Below are 15206 nucleotides of genomic sequence, written 5' to 3'. Positions count from 1 at the left end.
GCTCACATACCCTCAAGTCAACAGGAATTAGCCAAATACTTCTGCATGTAAATATGTGCACATACTTATACTTTAGAGAACTGAAAGCAAACACCAGGTCCTTGACTCTTTATGTCAGATCTAATCAAGTTAAATGATTTTGTCTACTTTAGTATGTGATGTAAAACATAAAATTTCATGGCAATCTGATGTAAAAATTAATGATTAACTACCTTAATCCCCTGTGCTGTTGTTGATTTTAATGCAGTCAAGTTATAAGAGAAAATGAAAACAAAAGCAAAAAAAAAAAACAAAAAAACATCACCAAGATGTGTGCATATGGCATTTGTGAAGAGAACTATTTTTTTTAATACATTCAAATTTTAACCAACTTGTCAAGTTCATTGCAACAAACTTAAGCATTAAGAAGTAACACTAGAAAGTTATGTTTCATAGAACATCTGCCCTGTAATTATCTGATAAGTCAAATGAACAGCAAAGAAAGTTTCTGGAAATATTTATCATAAAACTTTATTTAAGGTTTTATTCCCCAAGTTATTAAATAAAATACCATGATAAATTATGGTTTGGTATTATTATAATTATAAAAACTAATATATTTATTTACTGGGATTTTTTTTTGAGATATAATATTCACAACACCTACTATGTTCCACTCTTTTATGATAAACCTTGAAAATACCTGAATAAAAACAATGGTCCTGTCCTCAAGCATCATACAGTTTAGTAAGTACTATCAAAATGTGCAGAAATAAATTGTAATACAACATAATACAACGAGTGGATAAAGCAGAATAGAGAATCAGAGAAAGTCAAGGAAGGATTCAGTGATATCCAAATTGAGTGTTGAGGTAGAAAAGAAATCTGACAGAAGGTCTATAAGGTCATTTCTTCATATGAAACTCTAGGAAAGACAAGTCTAATCTAAAGTGATAGTAGGCAAACCAGTGGTTACCTAAACCCAAACATGGGAATCAGAGATCGACAGGACTATTATGTATACAAGAACCACTGAAGTGATGGTCAGGATCCCTAGCTGTAGTGATGGTTACCTGGATACAGACATTTGTTAAAACACATCAAATCATATTCTTAAAATATGTGCATTTTATCATAAGTAATTTATACACTTCAGTAAAGTTAGTTGTTTAAAAATGACTTGGGAAACCAAATGGGCTATTCTCTGTATGGCAAAAACACTTTTATATTCCAATTAGAAGGTAGTCATTGGTATTCTGTGATTAGCAAAATGTTTTCTCTAAATGGAGTTTAAAGCTCCAGCACAGTTTCTTATTTTAGAACTCTCCTAAAGAAGTAATGGGCAAAGAATGTAGAGCTCGGCAGAGTTCCAACAGAACAGGCTATTTCCAAGTTTATATGATATTGCTAAAAAAAGCATTTCATAATACAAATTTCCATTTATAATGTAATTATTGAATACGTGGATAAAAAAATACTAGATTGAAGAGTTCTTTAGCTAGCTTTGTAATTCTGGGCAAACTAATTTACATCTTTGGGATTATTTCAGTTCTAAAATAAGAAGACTGGTTTCTTTATGATTTCTTTCACTTTTAAGATTTAATTATTCTTACATGATTAAAATCTCTACATTGAATCTCCAAATGAAACCCCTAAGGTAAGTCCCAGGTGTTGAAAGGAATGTATTAAAACAAGTTCTATCAAGTACATGGAATATCAGAAGTACAACATTTAAGATTGGCAACTTATGGATCTTAATCAAATTTATGTACTTTCTTCACTTTAATTTTACTTATATCATTTTTTCTTAGCTAATCACACAGGTTCTTCTAAAATTTCTATGGTGCTAGATACATCACTCTACATATACCACTCTTTGTCTTTGCAAATAAATAAACTAAGGATTATAGACATTAAATTACTAGTTTAAAATATTTTCTTTGCAAAGACAAAACTATTAGATCAAATGTGTCTTATATGATTTGTTAAGTAAAAAGGTTTGGAAAGAATGTATAAATATAAATGGATGAACACTGATACAAATACAGACTTTTTTTTTCTGTAAGGATATACAACAAAAAAGCAATAGTACCTTTAGGGAGAGGGCCTAGACTTGATAGAGGTCATTTTTCTATTTTTATTTTCTGTACCATTTGAAAAATTTCCAACATGAACATCTGTTAATTCTAATGTTTAGAAATTATGCTCTTAAGATGGACTTATAGGTTGTATTTTCATTTTCTATACCGAAGGAAAAAAAGTAATATTTGGCTTTTTAAATGTTTTTCTTCTTTTTCAAACAAAACGCCTGGTAGTGTAAGTTGTTAATTCAGTCACTTAGAGCACAAAGAACAGAGGTCACAGGTTTGAACAACGACATTTGCAAAAAAATAAAAATATCCCTTGGTCATACAGTGCATTTTTAACTTTAAAAAGTCATCTGGCAAACTTGTGTTGCTGATCACAAGAATGAATCAGGTAAGAGCATGTGGTTGATCCAATACAAAACACAAATAATGGAAAATAAGTAATGTCTTAGTGACAGAGAGTAAGAGAGTAGACAGCAGAATTACACATCTCTAAGTAAATATTTTAATCTTCACATCCATCAACTCAATGCACTTCTGAATAAAATATAAATAAGACCTTAACTGTAGGAGAAAATATAGCCCCTGTACTTTTGTTAAGGCTAAAGACTATACATGGCAAAAATCTTACTATTTGTAAAATAATACATTCTTGTTAGTACACTATATAAACATCAAATAAAATACCTGTAACATCTTCTGGATCTGATACAACAATATGTGCATTTAGTTCCTGTAGCTTGTGATGTAATTCTTCTAATTTTTTATTTGATTTTTTCAAAATGTTGTCCACATAAGCCAAACTTTTTTTATCTGTTGTGACTTTTCTCAGATTTTCAGCTCCTTCTTTGATTTTCAGTTCTTTCCTTATTTCTCTCTTAATTCGATCCTTGATATCATCCAATTTCTGTTGCACCATTGTATCTGAAAAGTCTAATTTTTGAACAGCACTCACATTCTCAGAAAAAGGAAGACTTCGGGAATCGCCCTACAGAAAAAAAAACAAACATACAAATGTGGGAGTTTAGAAAAAGTTATTTGCTCAGTAAAATATTCAGTATAAGAATAAAATTGTACTAAAGGCAATTCTTCAAAATCTCTGCCCACTCACTAAATAGCATTACCTGACAAATTTACATTAAAATAAACACATCTGCACACAAAGGCATCTTTGGGCTGTAAAAACAGTGAATGTTTGATATTCCACAAGCCCAAATTAGATTCTAGCAGCACCTAAACGGTGAAAGTTGAGAAAGTTATTTAACCTTTCAAATACTCAGTTTAATTGTCTGCAACATATAAATATTAGGCAGTTTTCAGAGGTAACATGGTAATTTAAAATATCGTATGTGAAATTCCAAATATAATTCCTGGCCCAGTATATAGTCACTTAATAAGTAAAGATTATTATTAAATTCCATAGGTAAGATAAAATTCTATTTTATCTTCTATAAGAAATCTCTTAAAAATAAAATAATATTTGCAAAAATAAAATTATATCCTTATGACCACTTTTTAGTTAAGCAATTAAAAGTATTAGGGCTTGGGAAAACTATTTTAGAACTCTATATATTTCATGGCTAACTATCCCAATTGATAATTTGGTTGACATTACATAAAAATAAGTACTAAAAAAAAAAGTCTAAACCATATCCTACTGATAGAAGCTAAGACAATACAAAGTATCAGTTGTTCATCTTAAAATGAAAATCAAATCAGGTAAGCACATCTAATCCATATTTAAAACAAGAAAACATGTTCTGGCTATTTGTACTGATACATCATTCACTATTTTAAATTCGAATACTATAACACTATTGGTTTTTAAGTTAACTTTTACCTTTGGGACGAGGAATTAAGTTTGTGAAAGACACAGAAGAGATGTTCACCCTTTATGTATCTTTTGAACCATAGATCTAAGTAATTAAAAGATTTTTTTTTATTTTTTTGAGAATTCATCACACCCATAAAATTATTTCTATTTAAATTCTTGGTGCAAGAATTATGTCTAATTCTTAACCTCTGAAAAACATGTATTTTGCAAAATAGTGTGTTAACAGATGCAAAGACCAGGATTTTGTCTTGGCTTTGGTACGAATTTACCTGGTGCCAACAGACATACTATGCAAAAAACGAAGTATGTGTGTGCCAAGTCGCTTCAGTTGTGCCCAACTCCCTGAGACCCTATGGACCGTAGCCCACCAGTAAGTTTCCTTGGTCCATGAGATTCTCCAGGCAAGAATACTCGAGTGAGTTTCCAAGCCTTCTTCCAGGGGATCTTCCCAACCCAGGGATTGAACCTGAGTCTCTTAAGTCTCCTGCATCAGTAGGCAGGGTTCTTTAACAGGTGCCACCTGGGAAGCCCAAAAATGAAGTATATAGTTGATGTATAAATTTGTTCTTAACCTTTTAGGGCCAAGAGCTCCTTTGAAACTCTGACCAAAAAAAAAAAAAAGGAGAACAAATAAAACTTCATATCTGTATGTACAATTTAGCTCTTACAAATTCTTGAAATAGGTGATCTACACCAACTGGCCTTAAATACAAACAGAGTGATCTCCTATCTGGACTAAAATGTCTATTAGGTTTATCACTATTTATAATGGAATGTCAGTCCTAACATCTATTTATTCAGTTTCCAAACTTTATAAATCCACCTTTGACTGGTCATCAAATACGAAGGATTATTATAAAAACAGAAAATCCCAAATTTCTGTTGTCTAGCTTAGGTAAAGTAAACTGAGGCAAACAATTCTTAAATGAAAAAGTTTAAGCTAACTGCATTCCTCTAGATATCTGATATTTTTGCTTCTATCTTTATAGACTTAGAAAATACCACATGAATTGCTTTCACAAATCTGTACTTTAATACTAGGTACTAATCCAGAACTTAAGTGTCTCAGGAATTTTTTTCTTTATGCCCCATAGACTAGGGGTATAAAGAAATACCTAACAATTCCATTTATTAAGTAGTCACACGCTAGTAAAGTAATGCTCAAAATTCTCCAAGCCACGCTTCAGCAATATGTGAACCGTGAACTTCCTGATGTTCAAGCTGGTTTTTGAAAAGGCAGAGGAACCAGAGATCAAATTGCCAACATCCGCTGGATTACGGAAAAAGCAAGAGAGTTCCAGAAAAACATCTATTTCTGCTTTGTTGACTATGCCAAAGCCTTTGACTGTGTGGATCACAATAAATTGTGGAAAATTCTGAAAGAGATGGGAATACCAGACCACCTGATCTGCCTCTTGAGAAATTTGTATGCAGGTCAGGAAGCAACAGTTAGAACTGGATATGGAACAACAGACTGGTTCCAAATAGGAAGAGGAGTACGTCAAGGCTGTATATTGTCACCCTGTTTATTTAACTTATAAGCAGAGTACATCATGAGAAACGCTGGACTGGGAGAAACACAAGCTGGAATCAAGATTGCCAGGAGAAATATCAATAACCTCAGATATGCAGATGACACCACCCTTATGGCAGAAAGTGAAGAGGAACTCAAAAGCGTCTTGATGAAAGTGAAAGAAGAGAGTGAAAAAGTTGGCTTAAAGCTCAACATTCAGAAAACGAAGATCATGGCATCCGGTCCCATCACTTCATGGGAAATAGATGGGGAAACAGTGTCAGACTTTATTTTTCTGGGCTCCAAAATCACTACAGATGGTGACTGCAGCCATGAAATTAAAAGACGCTTACTCCTTGGAAGGAAAGTTATGACCAACCTAGACAGCATATTCAAAAGCAGAGACATTACTTTGCCAACAAAGGTCCATCTAGTCAAGGCTATGGTTTTTCCAGTGGTCATGTATGGATGTGAGAGTTGGACTGTGAAGAAGGCTGAGCGCCGAAGAATTGATACTTTTGAACTGTGGTGTTGGAGAAGACTCTTGAGAGTCCCTTGGACTGCAAGGAGATCCAACCAGTCCATTCTGAAGGAGATCAGCCCTGGGTGTTCTTTGGAAGGAATGATGCTAAAGCTGAAACTCCAGTACTTTGGCCACCTCATGCGAAGAGTTGACTCATTGGTAAAGACTCTGATGCTGGGGAGGATTGGGGGCAAGAGGAGAAGGGGAAGACAGAGGATGAGATGGCTGGATGGCATCACTGACTCGACGGACGTGAGTCTGAGTGAACTCCAGGAGTTGGTGATGGACAGGGAGACCTGGCGTGCTGCGATTCATGGGGTCGCAAAGGGTCGGACACGACTGAGCGACTGATCTGATCTGATCTGAAGGTCTAAATAACTTAATCAATACTTGTAATAATTTAGTATCTTTTTAAAATAATACACATTGAAAGAAAAATTAATTTTTATTTCATTCTTTAATTACTAGTTACTTATTAACAAGATCTGCACACTGGGTAACTTGGAATTTCTCAAAACCTGACATCAGATTGGACATTCCCCACCTTCATCTCCTATTCTGCCAGTACATATGGGTTGTAGAATAACCTTAATATTGAAGTTTTACAGACTCTGGTTAGCTCACATGGTATGCAAAAAATGGTATCACTGTGTTGCCTTGAAAATTTTAAAGTATACTGCAGCTTCCTGAGAGTTTGCTGAGGCACCCTAGAGAGTTCTGTGGCAGGTTTGGAAGTTGTGGTACTAATATTTAAAGGCTAATAAAAACAAAAGGGGGTTCCTGGATAGCTCAAATGGTAAAGAATCTGCCTGCAACGTAGGAAGCCTAGGTTGGATCCCTGGGTTGGGAAGATCCCTTGGGGAAAGGCATGGCAACCCATGCCTCCAATATTTCTGTCTGGAGAAGTCCATGGATGAAGGAGCTTGCAGGGCTCCAGTCCATGGAGTCATGAAGAGTCAGACAAAGACTATCACCTGCAAAAACAAAAGAAAAACAAACCAAAACCCAAAAACAACCCCCCGCCCCCACACACACACAGTTACCCTTGGGCTACTTCAACTCCTACTTCAATTTGCTCCCTAAATTCCAATCATATCAAATTACAGAAATTAACTGCCAAAGACAATCTCTTCTGGCTTAGCTACTATGCATGCTGCACCTTTAGGATGTACTGTTTTTCCTTCTTCCTTCAATTATCTCTTCCTAGTCCCTTCTTTTCTTAGTTAACTTTAATTTTGTCTCAAAGTTTACCATAATTTTTTTCCTGGAAAAGAATTTCCTGCCTATGCCCTCTCTTAGAATTTAGATTAAATGCCTCTCTCCTGTGTACTCTGATAATGTGGATTTTATTTAAACAAGTATTCCTTTTCTTATCTGACAACTCCAAAGACTGTGAACAATTTGAGAGCAGAGTTTACGCCTGGCAGAGTGGTTCTGTTTTGTTTTCTTAATGATTTGTTGATTATGATATAATTATTTAATATTCTTCGTTCAGAATTCAGGAAAATCTATCACTGCTAAGGAAGTCATGCTTTCCTCTTTGTGATAACGAGAATTCATAGTCCAGGAAGCTCAAAGGCAAAACTGACATTCAATCACAGCAACTATACTGGCTAGAATTTGATATTAGATATAAACCATATGGAGTTACCATGTTTACTTCCTTTCCTAAAAGGATTTTTAGTAACCATATTTTATTCCCATCTTTTGTTGTGACATGGCTCAAATACCTTTTGGAAAGGAACAGGAGATAAATAGAATATAATCAATAACTTAAGATAAACTATAGCAGATGGTGATTGTAGCCATGAAATTAAAAGATGCTTACTCTTTGGAAGGAAAGTTGGGACCAACCTAATGTCTCAGCATATTAAAAAGCAGAGACATTACTTATCAACAAAGGTCTGTCTAGTCAAGGCTATGGTTTTTCCAGTGGTCATGTATGGATGTGAGAGTTGGACTGTGAAGAAAGCTGAGCACCGAAGAATTGATGCTTTTGAACTGTGGTGTTGGAGAAGACTCTTGAGTCCCTTGGACTGCAAGGAGATCCAACCAGTCCATCCTAAAGGAGATCAGTCCTGGGTGTTCATTGGAAGGACTGATGTTGAAGCCAAAACTCCAATACTTTAGCCACCTGATGCAAAGAGCACACTCACTAGAAAAGACCCTGATGCTGGGAAAGATTGAGGGCAGGAGAAGGGGATGAGAGAGGATGAGATGGTTGGATAGCATCACCGACTTAATAGACATGAGTTTGGGCGGACGCTGGGAGTTGGTGACAGACAGAAGGCCTGGCGTGCTGCAGTTCATGGGGTCGCAAAGAGTCGGACATGACTGAGTGACTGAACTGAATAACAGAATTTTGCCAAGAGACCATGCTGATCATAGCAAAGACCCTCTTCCAAAAACACAAGAGAAGACTCTAGACATGGACATCACCAGATGGTCAATACTGAAATCAGATTGATTATATTCTTTGCAGTCAAAGATGGAGAAGCTCTATACAGTCAGCAAAACAAGACAGGGAGTTGACTGTGGCTCAGATCATGAACTCCTTATTGCCAAACTGAGACTTAAATAGAATAAAGTAGGGAAACCCACTAGACCATTCAGGCATGACCTAAATCAAATCTCTTACAATTAAACAGTGGAAGTGACAAATAGATTCAATGGATTAGATCTGATAGACGGAGTGCCTGACGAACTATGGATGGAGGTTCGTGACATTATACAGGAGGCAGTGATCAAGACCATCCCCAAGAAAAAGAAATGCAAAAAGGCAAAATGGTTGTCTGAGGAGGCCTTACAAATAGCTGAGAAAAGAAGAGAAGCTAAAAGCAAAGGAGAAAAGGAGATATACCCATTTGAATGCAGAGTTCCATAGAACAGCATGGAGAGATACGAAAGCCTTCTTCAGTGATCAATACAAAGAAATAGAGGAAAACTACAGAATGGGAAAGACTAGAGGTCTCTTCAAGAAAATCAGAGATACCAAGGGAACATTTCATGCAAAGATGGGCACAATAAAGGACAGAAATGGTATGGACCTAACAGAAGCAGAAGATATTAAGAAGAGGTGGCAAGAATACACAGAAGAACTATACAAAAAAGATCTTCACGACCTGGATAACCACGATGGTGTGATCACTCATCTAGAGCCAGATATCCTGGGATGTGAAGTTAAGTGGGCCTTAGGAAGCATCACTACGAACAAAGCTAGTAGAGGCGATGGAATTCCAGTTGAGCTATTTCAAATCCTGAAAGATGCTGCTGTGAAAGTCCTGTACTCAATATGTCAGCAAATCTGGAAAACTCAGCAGTGGCCACAGGACTGGAAAAGGTCAGTTTTCATTCCAATCCCAAAGAATGGCAATGCCAAAGAATGCTCAAACTACCACACAATTGTACTCGTCTCACATGCTAGCAAAGTAATGCTCAAAATTCTCCAAACCAGGCTTCAGCAATACGTGAACTGTGAACTGTGTTGAACATACTTCCAGATGTTCAAGGTGGATTTAGAAAAGGCAGAGGAAACAGAGATCAAACCGCCAACATCCGCTGGATCATCGAAAAAGTGACAGAGTTCCAGAAAAACATCTGTTTCTGCTTTATTGACCACATCAAAGCCTTTGACTGTGTGGATCAGAACAAACTGGAAAATTCTTAAAGAGATGAGGCTGACCTGCCTCTGAGAAATCTGTATTCAAGTCAGGAAGAAAGTTAGAATTGGACATGTAACAACAGACTGGTTCCAAACAGGAAAAGGAGTCTGTAAAGCTGTATTTTTCACCCTGCTTATTTAACTTATATTCAGAGTACATCATGAGAAATGCCAGGCTGGATGAAGCACAAGCTGGAATCGAGATTGCCAGGAGAAATATCAATAACCTCAGATACAGAGATGACACCACCCTTATGGCGGAAAAGTGAAGACGAACTAAAGAGCCTCTTGATGAAAGTGAAAGAAAAGAGTGAAAAAGTTGGCTTAAAACTCAACATTCAAAAAACTAAGATCATGGCATCCAGCCTTATCACTTCATGGCAAATAGATGGGGAAACTGTGGAAACAGTGACAGACTTTATTTTCTGGGGGGTGGGGTGGGAGAGCTCCAAAATCACTGCAGATAGTGACTACAGCCATGAAATTAAAAGATGCTTGCTCCTTGGAAGAAAAGCCATGACCACCCTAGTCAGCATATTAAAAAGCAGATACATCACTTTCCCAACAAAGTTCTGTCTAGTCAAAGCTATGGTTTTTCCAGTAGTCATGCATGGATGTGAGAGGTGGACTATAAAGAAAGCTCAGAGCCGAAGAACTGATGCCTTTGAACTGCTGTGTTGGAGACTTGAGAGTCCCTTGGACTGCAAGGACATCCAATCAGTCCATCCTAAAGGAAATCAGTCCTGAATATTCACTGGAAGGACTGATGGTGAAACTGAAACCCCAATACTTTGGCCACCTGATGCAAAGAACCGACTCATTTGAAAAGACCCTGTTGCTGGGAAAGATTGTAGGGGGAGGAGAAGTGGACGACAGAGTATAAGATGGTTGGATGGCATCATTGACACGATGAATATAAGTTTAAGTAGGCTCCGGGAGTTGGTGATCTTCAGGAAGGCCTGGTGTGCTGCAGTCCATGGCGCTGCAAAGAGTCAGATATCACTGAGCTACTGAACTGAACTGAAGATAAACTATGCCCCCTAACAGCTGATAAAAAAGGTTACAGTACTATTACTCCTTTCCTGAAAATTTTAGTTGCAATAAACTGTGAAAGTTATTGGAAAATATAATTTTCTTCCATTTGGAACACTGAAATGAGTTATTCCATCTATTAAATTATGTCTCTACCCTAAAAAATAATAAGAGCAATTACATCATGAATGGAATCAATACTAGGCAATGTAATAATAATCTTGACACAGTGAAATAAATCAGCCTCGGGAAAATAAACAGCTATTTAACCAGTGAAAATCTTCAGTGATAATCTCTGTCGCAGTAGGTTCTCTGAAAGGCTGTAGGAACATTATATTAATTTACAAGTGTTTCACTTTCATCCACTAGTCAAGTCTTTGTGTTCCTATTATAATGAACTTCAGGTCTCCTCCAAAAGTAAATTGTAGGTAACCTTTTCCCATGTTTTCAAAATGAAGCAAAGTTTGATCCATCTTCTAATCACAAGCACCTTTTTAAATTCATTAATATGTTCGGAAAGTAAAGAGATAAAAGGAAGGAAAAGGAAAAACCAAACGTAATCCTAAACATAAAACTAAACTCCTAATAATATTCATGACTCTCCAGGCATCTATACAAAAAAGAAATACCATTAATTACCACTGAAATCAACAAGCTTAGTTAGCCACTCCATTCTACATAAATTAATCTAACATTTTTGCTGCTATATTTTCTTATATCTTTTTTCTTATACCCTATTCCTTTCACTATCAATCCAAATCCACTGTCACAAAATACTGTTCAAAAAATATTTCAACTCTTTCATGACTCATCCTACCTATTTTTAATGTACTTTAAATTTTATATCATCCATATCCTTAATGCAGTCATTCAAATCAGATGGATCAAATCCAAAATCAAGGAAACCATTAGTAAAATTAACACTTTGGATTTATAGCAGTACAATCAAATGATTTTTAGGTTAGTAGATTTCATGTAGAGAAACAGATAAAAGGAGGAATAGAGACTTTAATGAATAAAAAACAAAAGAACAAAAATTAGATTGAGTTCGAAAGAACCAAAATTTAAAACTCAGTGGATAGGTTAAATAGCAGATTAGACTAAGCTAATAAATTAGTATACTGGCAGAGAGATAACTTGAAGGAATTACTCTGAATTCATCATAAAGTGATAAAAGAGAAATTAAAAGGCCTGGAAGACAGAATGAGAGGATCCAAATCCACCTAATAAGAGCTCCAGAATAAGAAAATAAAGACAAGGAGAGAGAAGCACTACAAGAAGAAATAAATGCATGAGAATATTCCAGAATTGAAGCATGATATACCCTTAGACTGGAAGGTCATCCCAAGTTGCAAATAAAATAAATGAATATAACAGCAAAAACAACAAAGAAAACAGAAGTATTTTCATCTGCAAATGAATGATAATTAGATCAACAGAAGACTATTCTTTAATAACAACAGAGGCTCCAAACTACCAAACAGGATTTTCAGCCTTTATCTTAAGGTCTTCATATACTGCTAAGGCTTTCTCTAAAATTAAAAAAATCTAAAACCCAGCTGCTTCAAAATATTAACATTCTTGGGAAAATGACAGATGAACTAAGCCAGTGCCCACGTTATACTTTTAACATCATTCCCTTGTTCACTTTCATGTATGTGTTAATTTCTATTGAAAAAAAAAACCTGTGCTATCACAGAAGAGACTGTACCATTTTCACCTTTTAAATTGACAAAGACTTTTCTAATCATACTGTTGGCAATAATCCAGATTGTAAGAAGAAATTTTAAAATAGTGATTCCCTTTGACCCAGTAATTCTACTTTGACAAATGTAAACTAATAAGATAATTACTCTATAGAATGGTAAATGCAGTAATTTTTAAAATAATAATATATGCTAGGCACAGACAGACTCCCATACAAACTTACAAGTAGCAGGGCTTTAAACAAACATATAGGAAAGAGAAAGTTCAAAATGCCAAGTGTCATAACAAAAGAATTTCAAACAGAATGGGGAATAAAGAAAAGTTTCTTTTACTTATACTGTTTATTATTTCTCAGTAGTATGTCCACCTCAGTGTATTGCTGCTGTGTACACACAATTTTATTTAAAAATATGTTTAAAATAAGAATAAAAAAAAAAAAAAGACTGGAAGGGGAGAGATTAAAATATTATGTCTGAGCTAAAAGAAAAAAAAACTAAGAAGGATTTTCATTTTGTTCTTCAAAGTTTTCCATATTTTCTCAATTTTTAGAGCAATTAATATATGCTGCCTGTCTAATTAGGAATGTCTTTCTTTTAAAAAGACATTTATAATAAAAAAAAGTCTTTATTTTTTAAAGACATCAAAAGTAATTTTCCCTTTATTTCACTTTTGGCACATATAAAAGCTTATAATGATATCTTATACTCTACAGTATATTTGCTATTATTTAACTAGGATATTTCAAGTCAATACAATTCTACTGCAAAAGATGAGACTACACATCCCACTTATTATAACTAGACCACATCATGTGCCAGCCAAGTATTTTCAAATACACAAATGTGTTAATATGTATTTGATAAATACAACTATTTTTATTTTACAAAATACTGAAATTCTGATCTGTAGGCTTAAACATAAACTTGACATTTTCAATTTACTATACTTCAACAAAATCACAGTGAAGTTAAGAAAAACATTAAAATAAGAACAGGATCACATTCAATGAACAAAATGAAGAAAAAAGTCTGTCACTTATGACCAAGTACTTCATTTAGGGAGAAACAGGAAAGGATGTTTACTTTTCACTGGCCAAGTTCCCAGAGAAGAAGTGAAAAAGCTGTTACTTTCTCTATATTATAGAAATATAAAACAGCCTGACCTGATAGATGCCAAGAAATGTTAGAGAACCCATAAAAACTCACTGGGTATAATGATTCATACACTATTTAGCTAGAAGAGATTTCAAAGATCATGTAGTATAACTCCCTTGATTTTAGTTTTGAGGAAAGCAGGGTCAAAGCACATAAGGTCACAAATAAAAAGTGACCTGGCTATGTTTAGCATATTATTCTCTTAACTCCTAGTTTGGTGCTCTTTTACTCCATACTACCTTCTGAGAGGAGTATCCATTTCCCTTTATTTTACTGATTTGCATTAACTAAGGACTATTATGTGCCTAAATTCAGAGATACTAACAGGACCTATTTCCTCTTATTCTCTCATATCATCCTAATCCAACCTTCCACATCTAAGGAGAGAATGCTCTCACCAGAAAGCAAGAAGCCACTTCTAACACCAACTATGTGTCACTAGTTATACAACCCAAGCATGTTATCCTATCCCTCTGTACCTGTTTGCCCATCTGCCAAATTATGTTTGGTTCTCCCATCTTTTAATTTAAAAGAAACAAAACAAAACAAAACTTCATTTATTCAAATATTCACTGAGTGCTAGATAATGGATGTTCTTACCTGGAGAATCCCAGGGACGGGGGAGCCTGGTGGGCTGCCGTCTATGGGATCGCACAGAGTCGGACACGACTGAAGCGACTTAGCAGCAACAGCAGATAATGGAAATGACACAATTCTACTTTCTTTCAAGTATTCTATTTATTAAGGAAGACAGACACAAAAACCAAACAAAATCTAAAGAAGCAGCAAATGTTGGCTATATTGTGTGTATGTGTGGTGCACATGTGAACACACATGTGTTTTAACAAAAAGTTCAGTCTGAATACAGTGTGACAGAAAGGACTGAGCATTTAGAGTCAGACTGGCCATGCATATATTCTGATACTGTAACCATGCTAAAGCTTCAATTTCTTTTTCAGTACAATGGAATTATTATAACTACCTTGACTGTATTATTTCTAAGTGTGCTTTTATAGCAACGGTACAGTTCCTGGCTCATAGCACTGACAGATAATATCCAGCCCCTGTTTCCTTACTAAGAAATTTTCCATTTTGTTAGATGCAACAAAGTGCAGAGATAAAATTCTTACTTTACCAGACTCCCTTGCAGCTAGAAGTAGTCATATGAAAATCCTTGTCAAAGAGACACCCAGGATTTTGGAAGAAGCTTCCACTTTTCCATTTCTCTTTGCCTAGAATGCACACCCAAAGCCTAGGCAAAGGTGCAGGAGCCATCCTATGACAGTAATAGGTCAACAGGACAAAAACAACAAGGATGACAAAGCAGAGGAAGAGCCCAGAACACTGACAGCTTTTTTGAATTGCTACACAAGTCCAAGACTGCCTACTTTGTACTTTGTGTTTCAGATGAACTATAAATCCCAATCTGACTAAGGATTATATAGGGCCTCATAAGCCAATAAAAAGACTTTGGCTTTTATTCAAAATGAAATGGTATAGGGCTTAGGCAGAGAAGTGATACTGTATGACCTCCTGTGTTAAAAGTAGATTTGAGCGGGGCAAGGAAAGGCAGGGAAACCTGCTATGAAGCTATGGCAGATTGTTACTAAATGGCCTCAAACGAATCCTGCTTCTCTATATTCATATCGTTATGTAGCCTCCTTCCACACTGACTCAAAGTGCACCTTTTGACTTACTCTAACTAATAGTAGAGTG

At 35.5% G+C, this 15206-nt stretch overlaps 1 protein-coding gene across 2 annotated transcripts in view; it reads right to left on the bottom strand.

Annotated features, from left to right (window-relative positions):
- PKN2 (protein kinase N2) overlaps positions 1 to 15206 on the bottom strand; it is a 135048-nt gene that overhangs the window by 83950 nt on the left and 35892 nt on the right. For both annotated transcript variants that reach the window (XM_086390976.1, XM_086390977.1), the window contains exon 2: positions 2754 to 3054. In XM_086390976.1, coding sequence (XP_086247102.1) covers positions 2754 to 3054 — 301 coding nt within the window. The remainder of the gene's footprint in view (positions 1 to 2753; positions 3055 to 15206) is intronic.

The sequence above is a fragment of the Bos grunniens genome, chromosome 3, assembly GCF_055505025.1.
Source record: "Bos grunniens cultivar Pamir isolate PY7600 chromosome 3, Bosgru_T2T1.0, whole genome shotgun sequence".
NCBI classification, from domain to species: Eukaryota; Metazoa; Chordata; class Mammalia; order Artiodactyla; family Bovidae; genus Bos; species Bos grunniens.
This window is presented reverse-complemented; position numbering and strand designations above follow the sequence as displayed.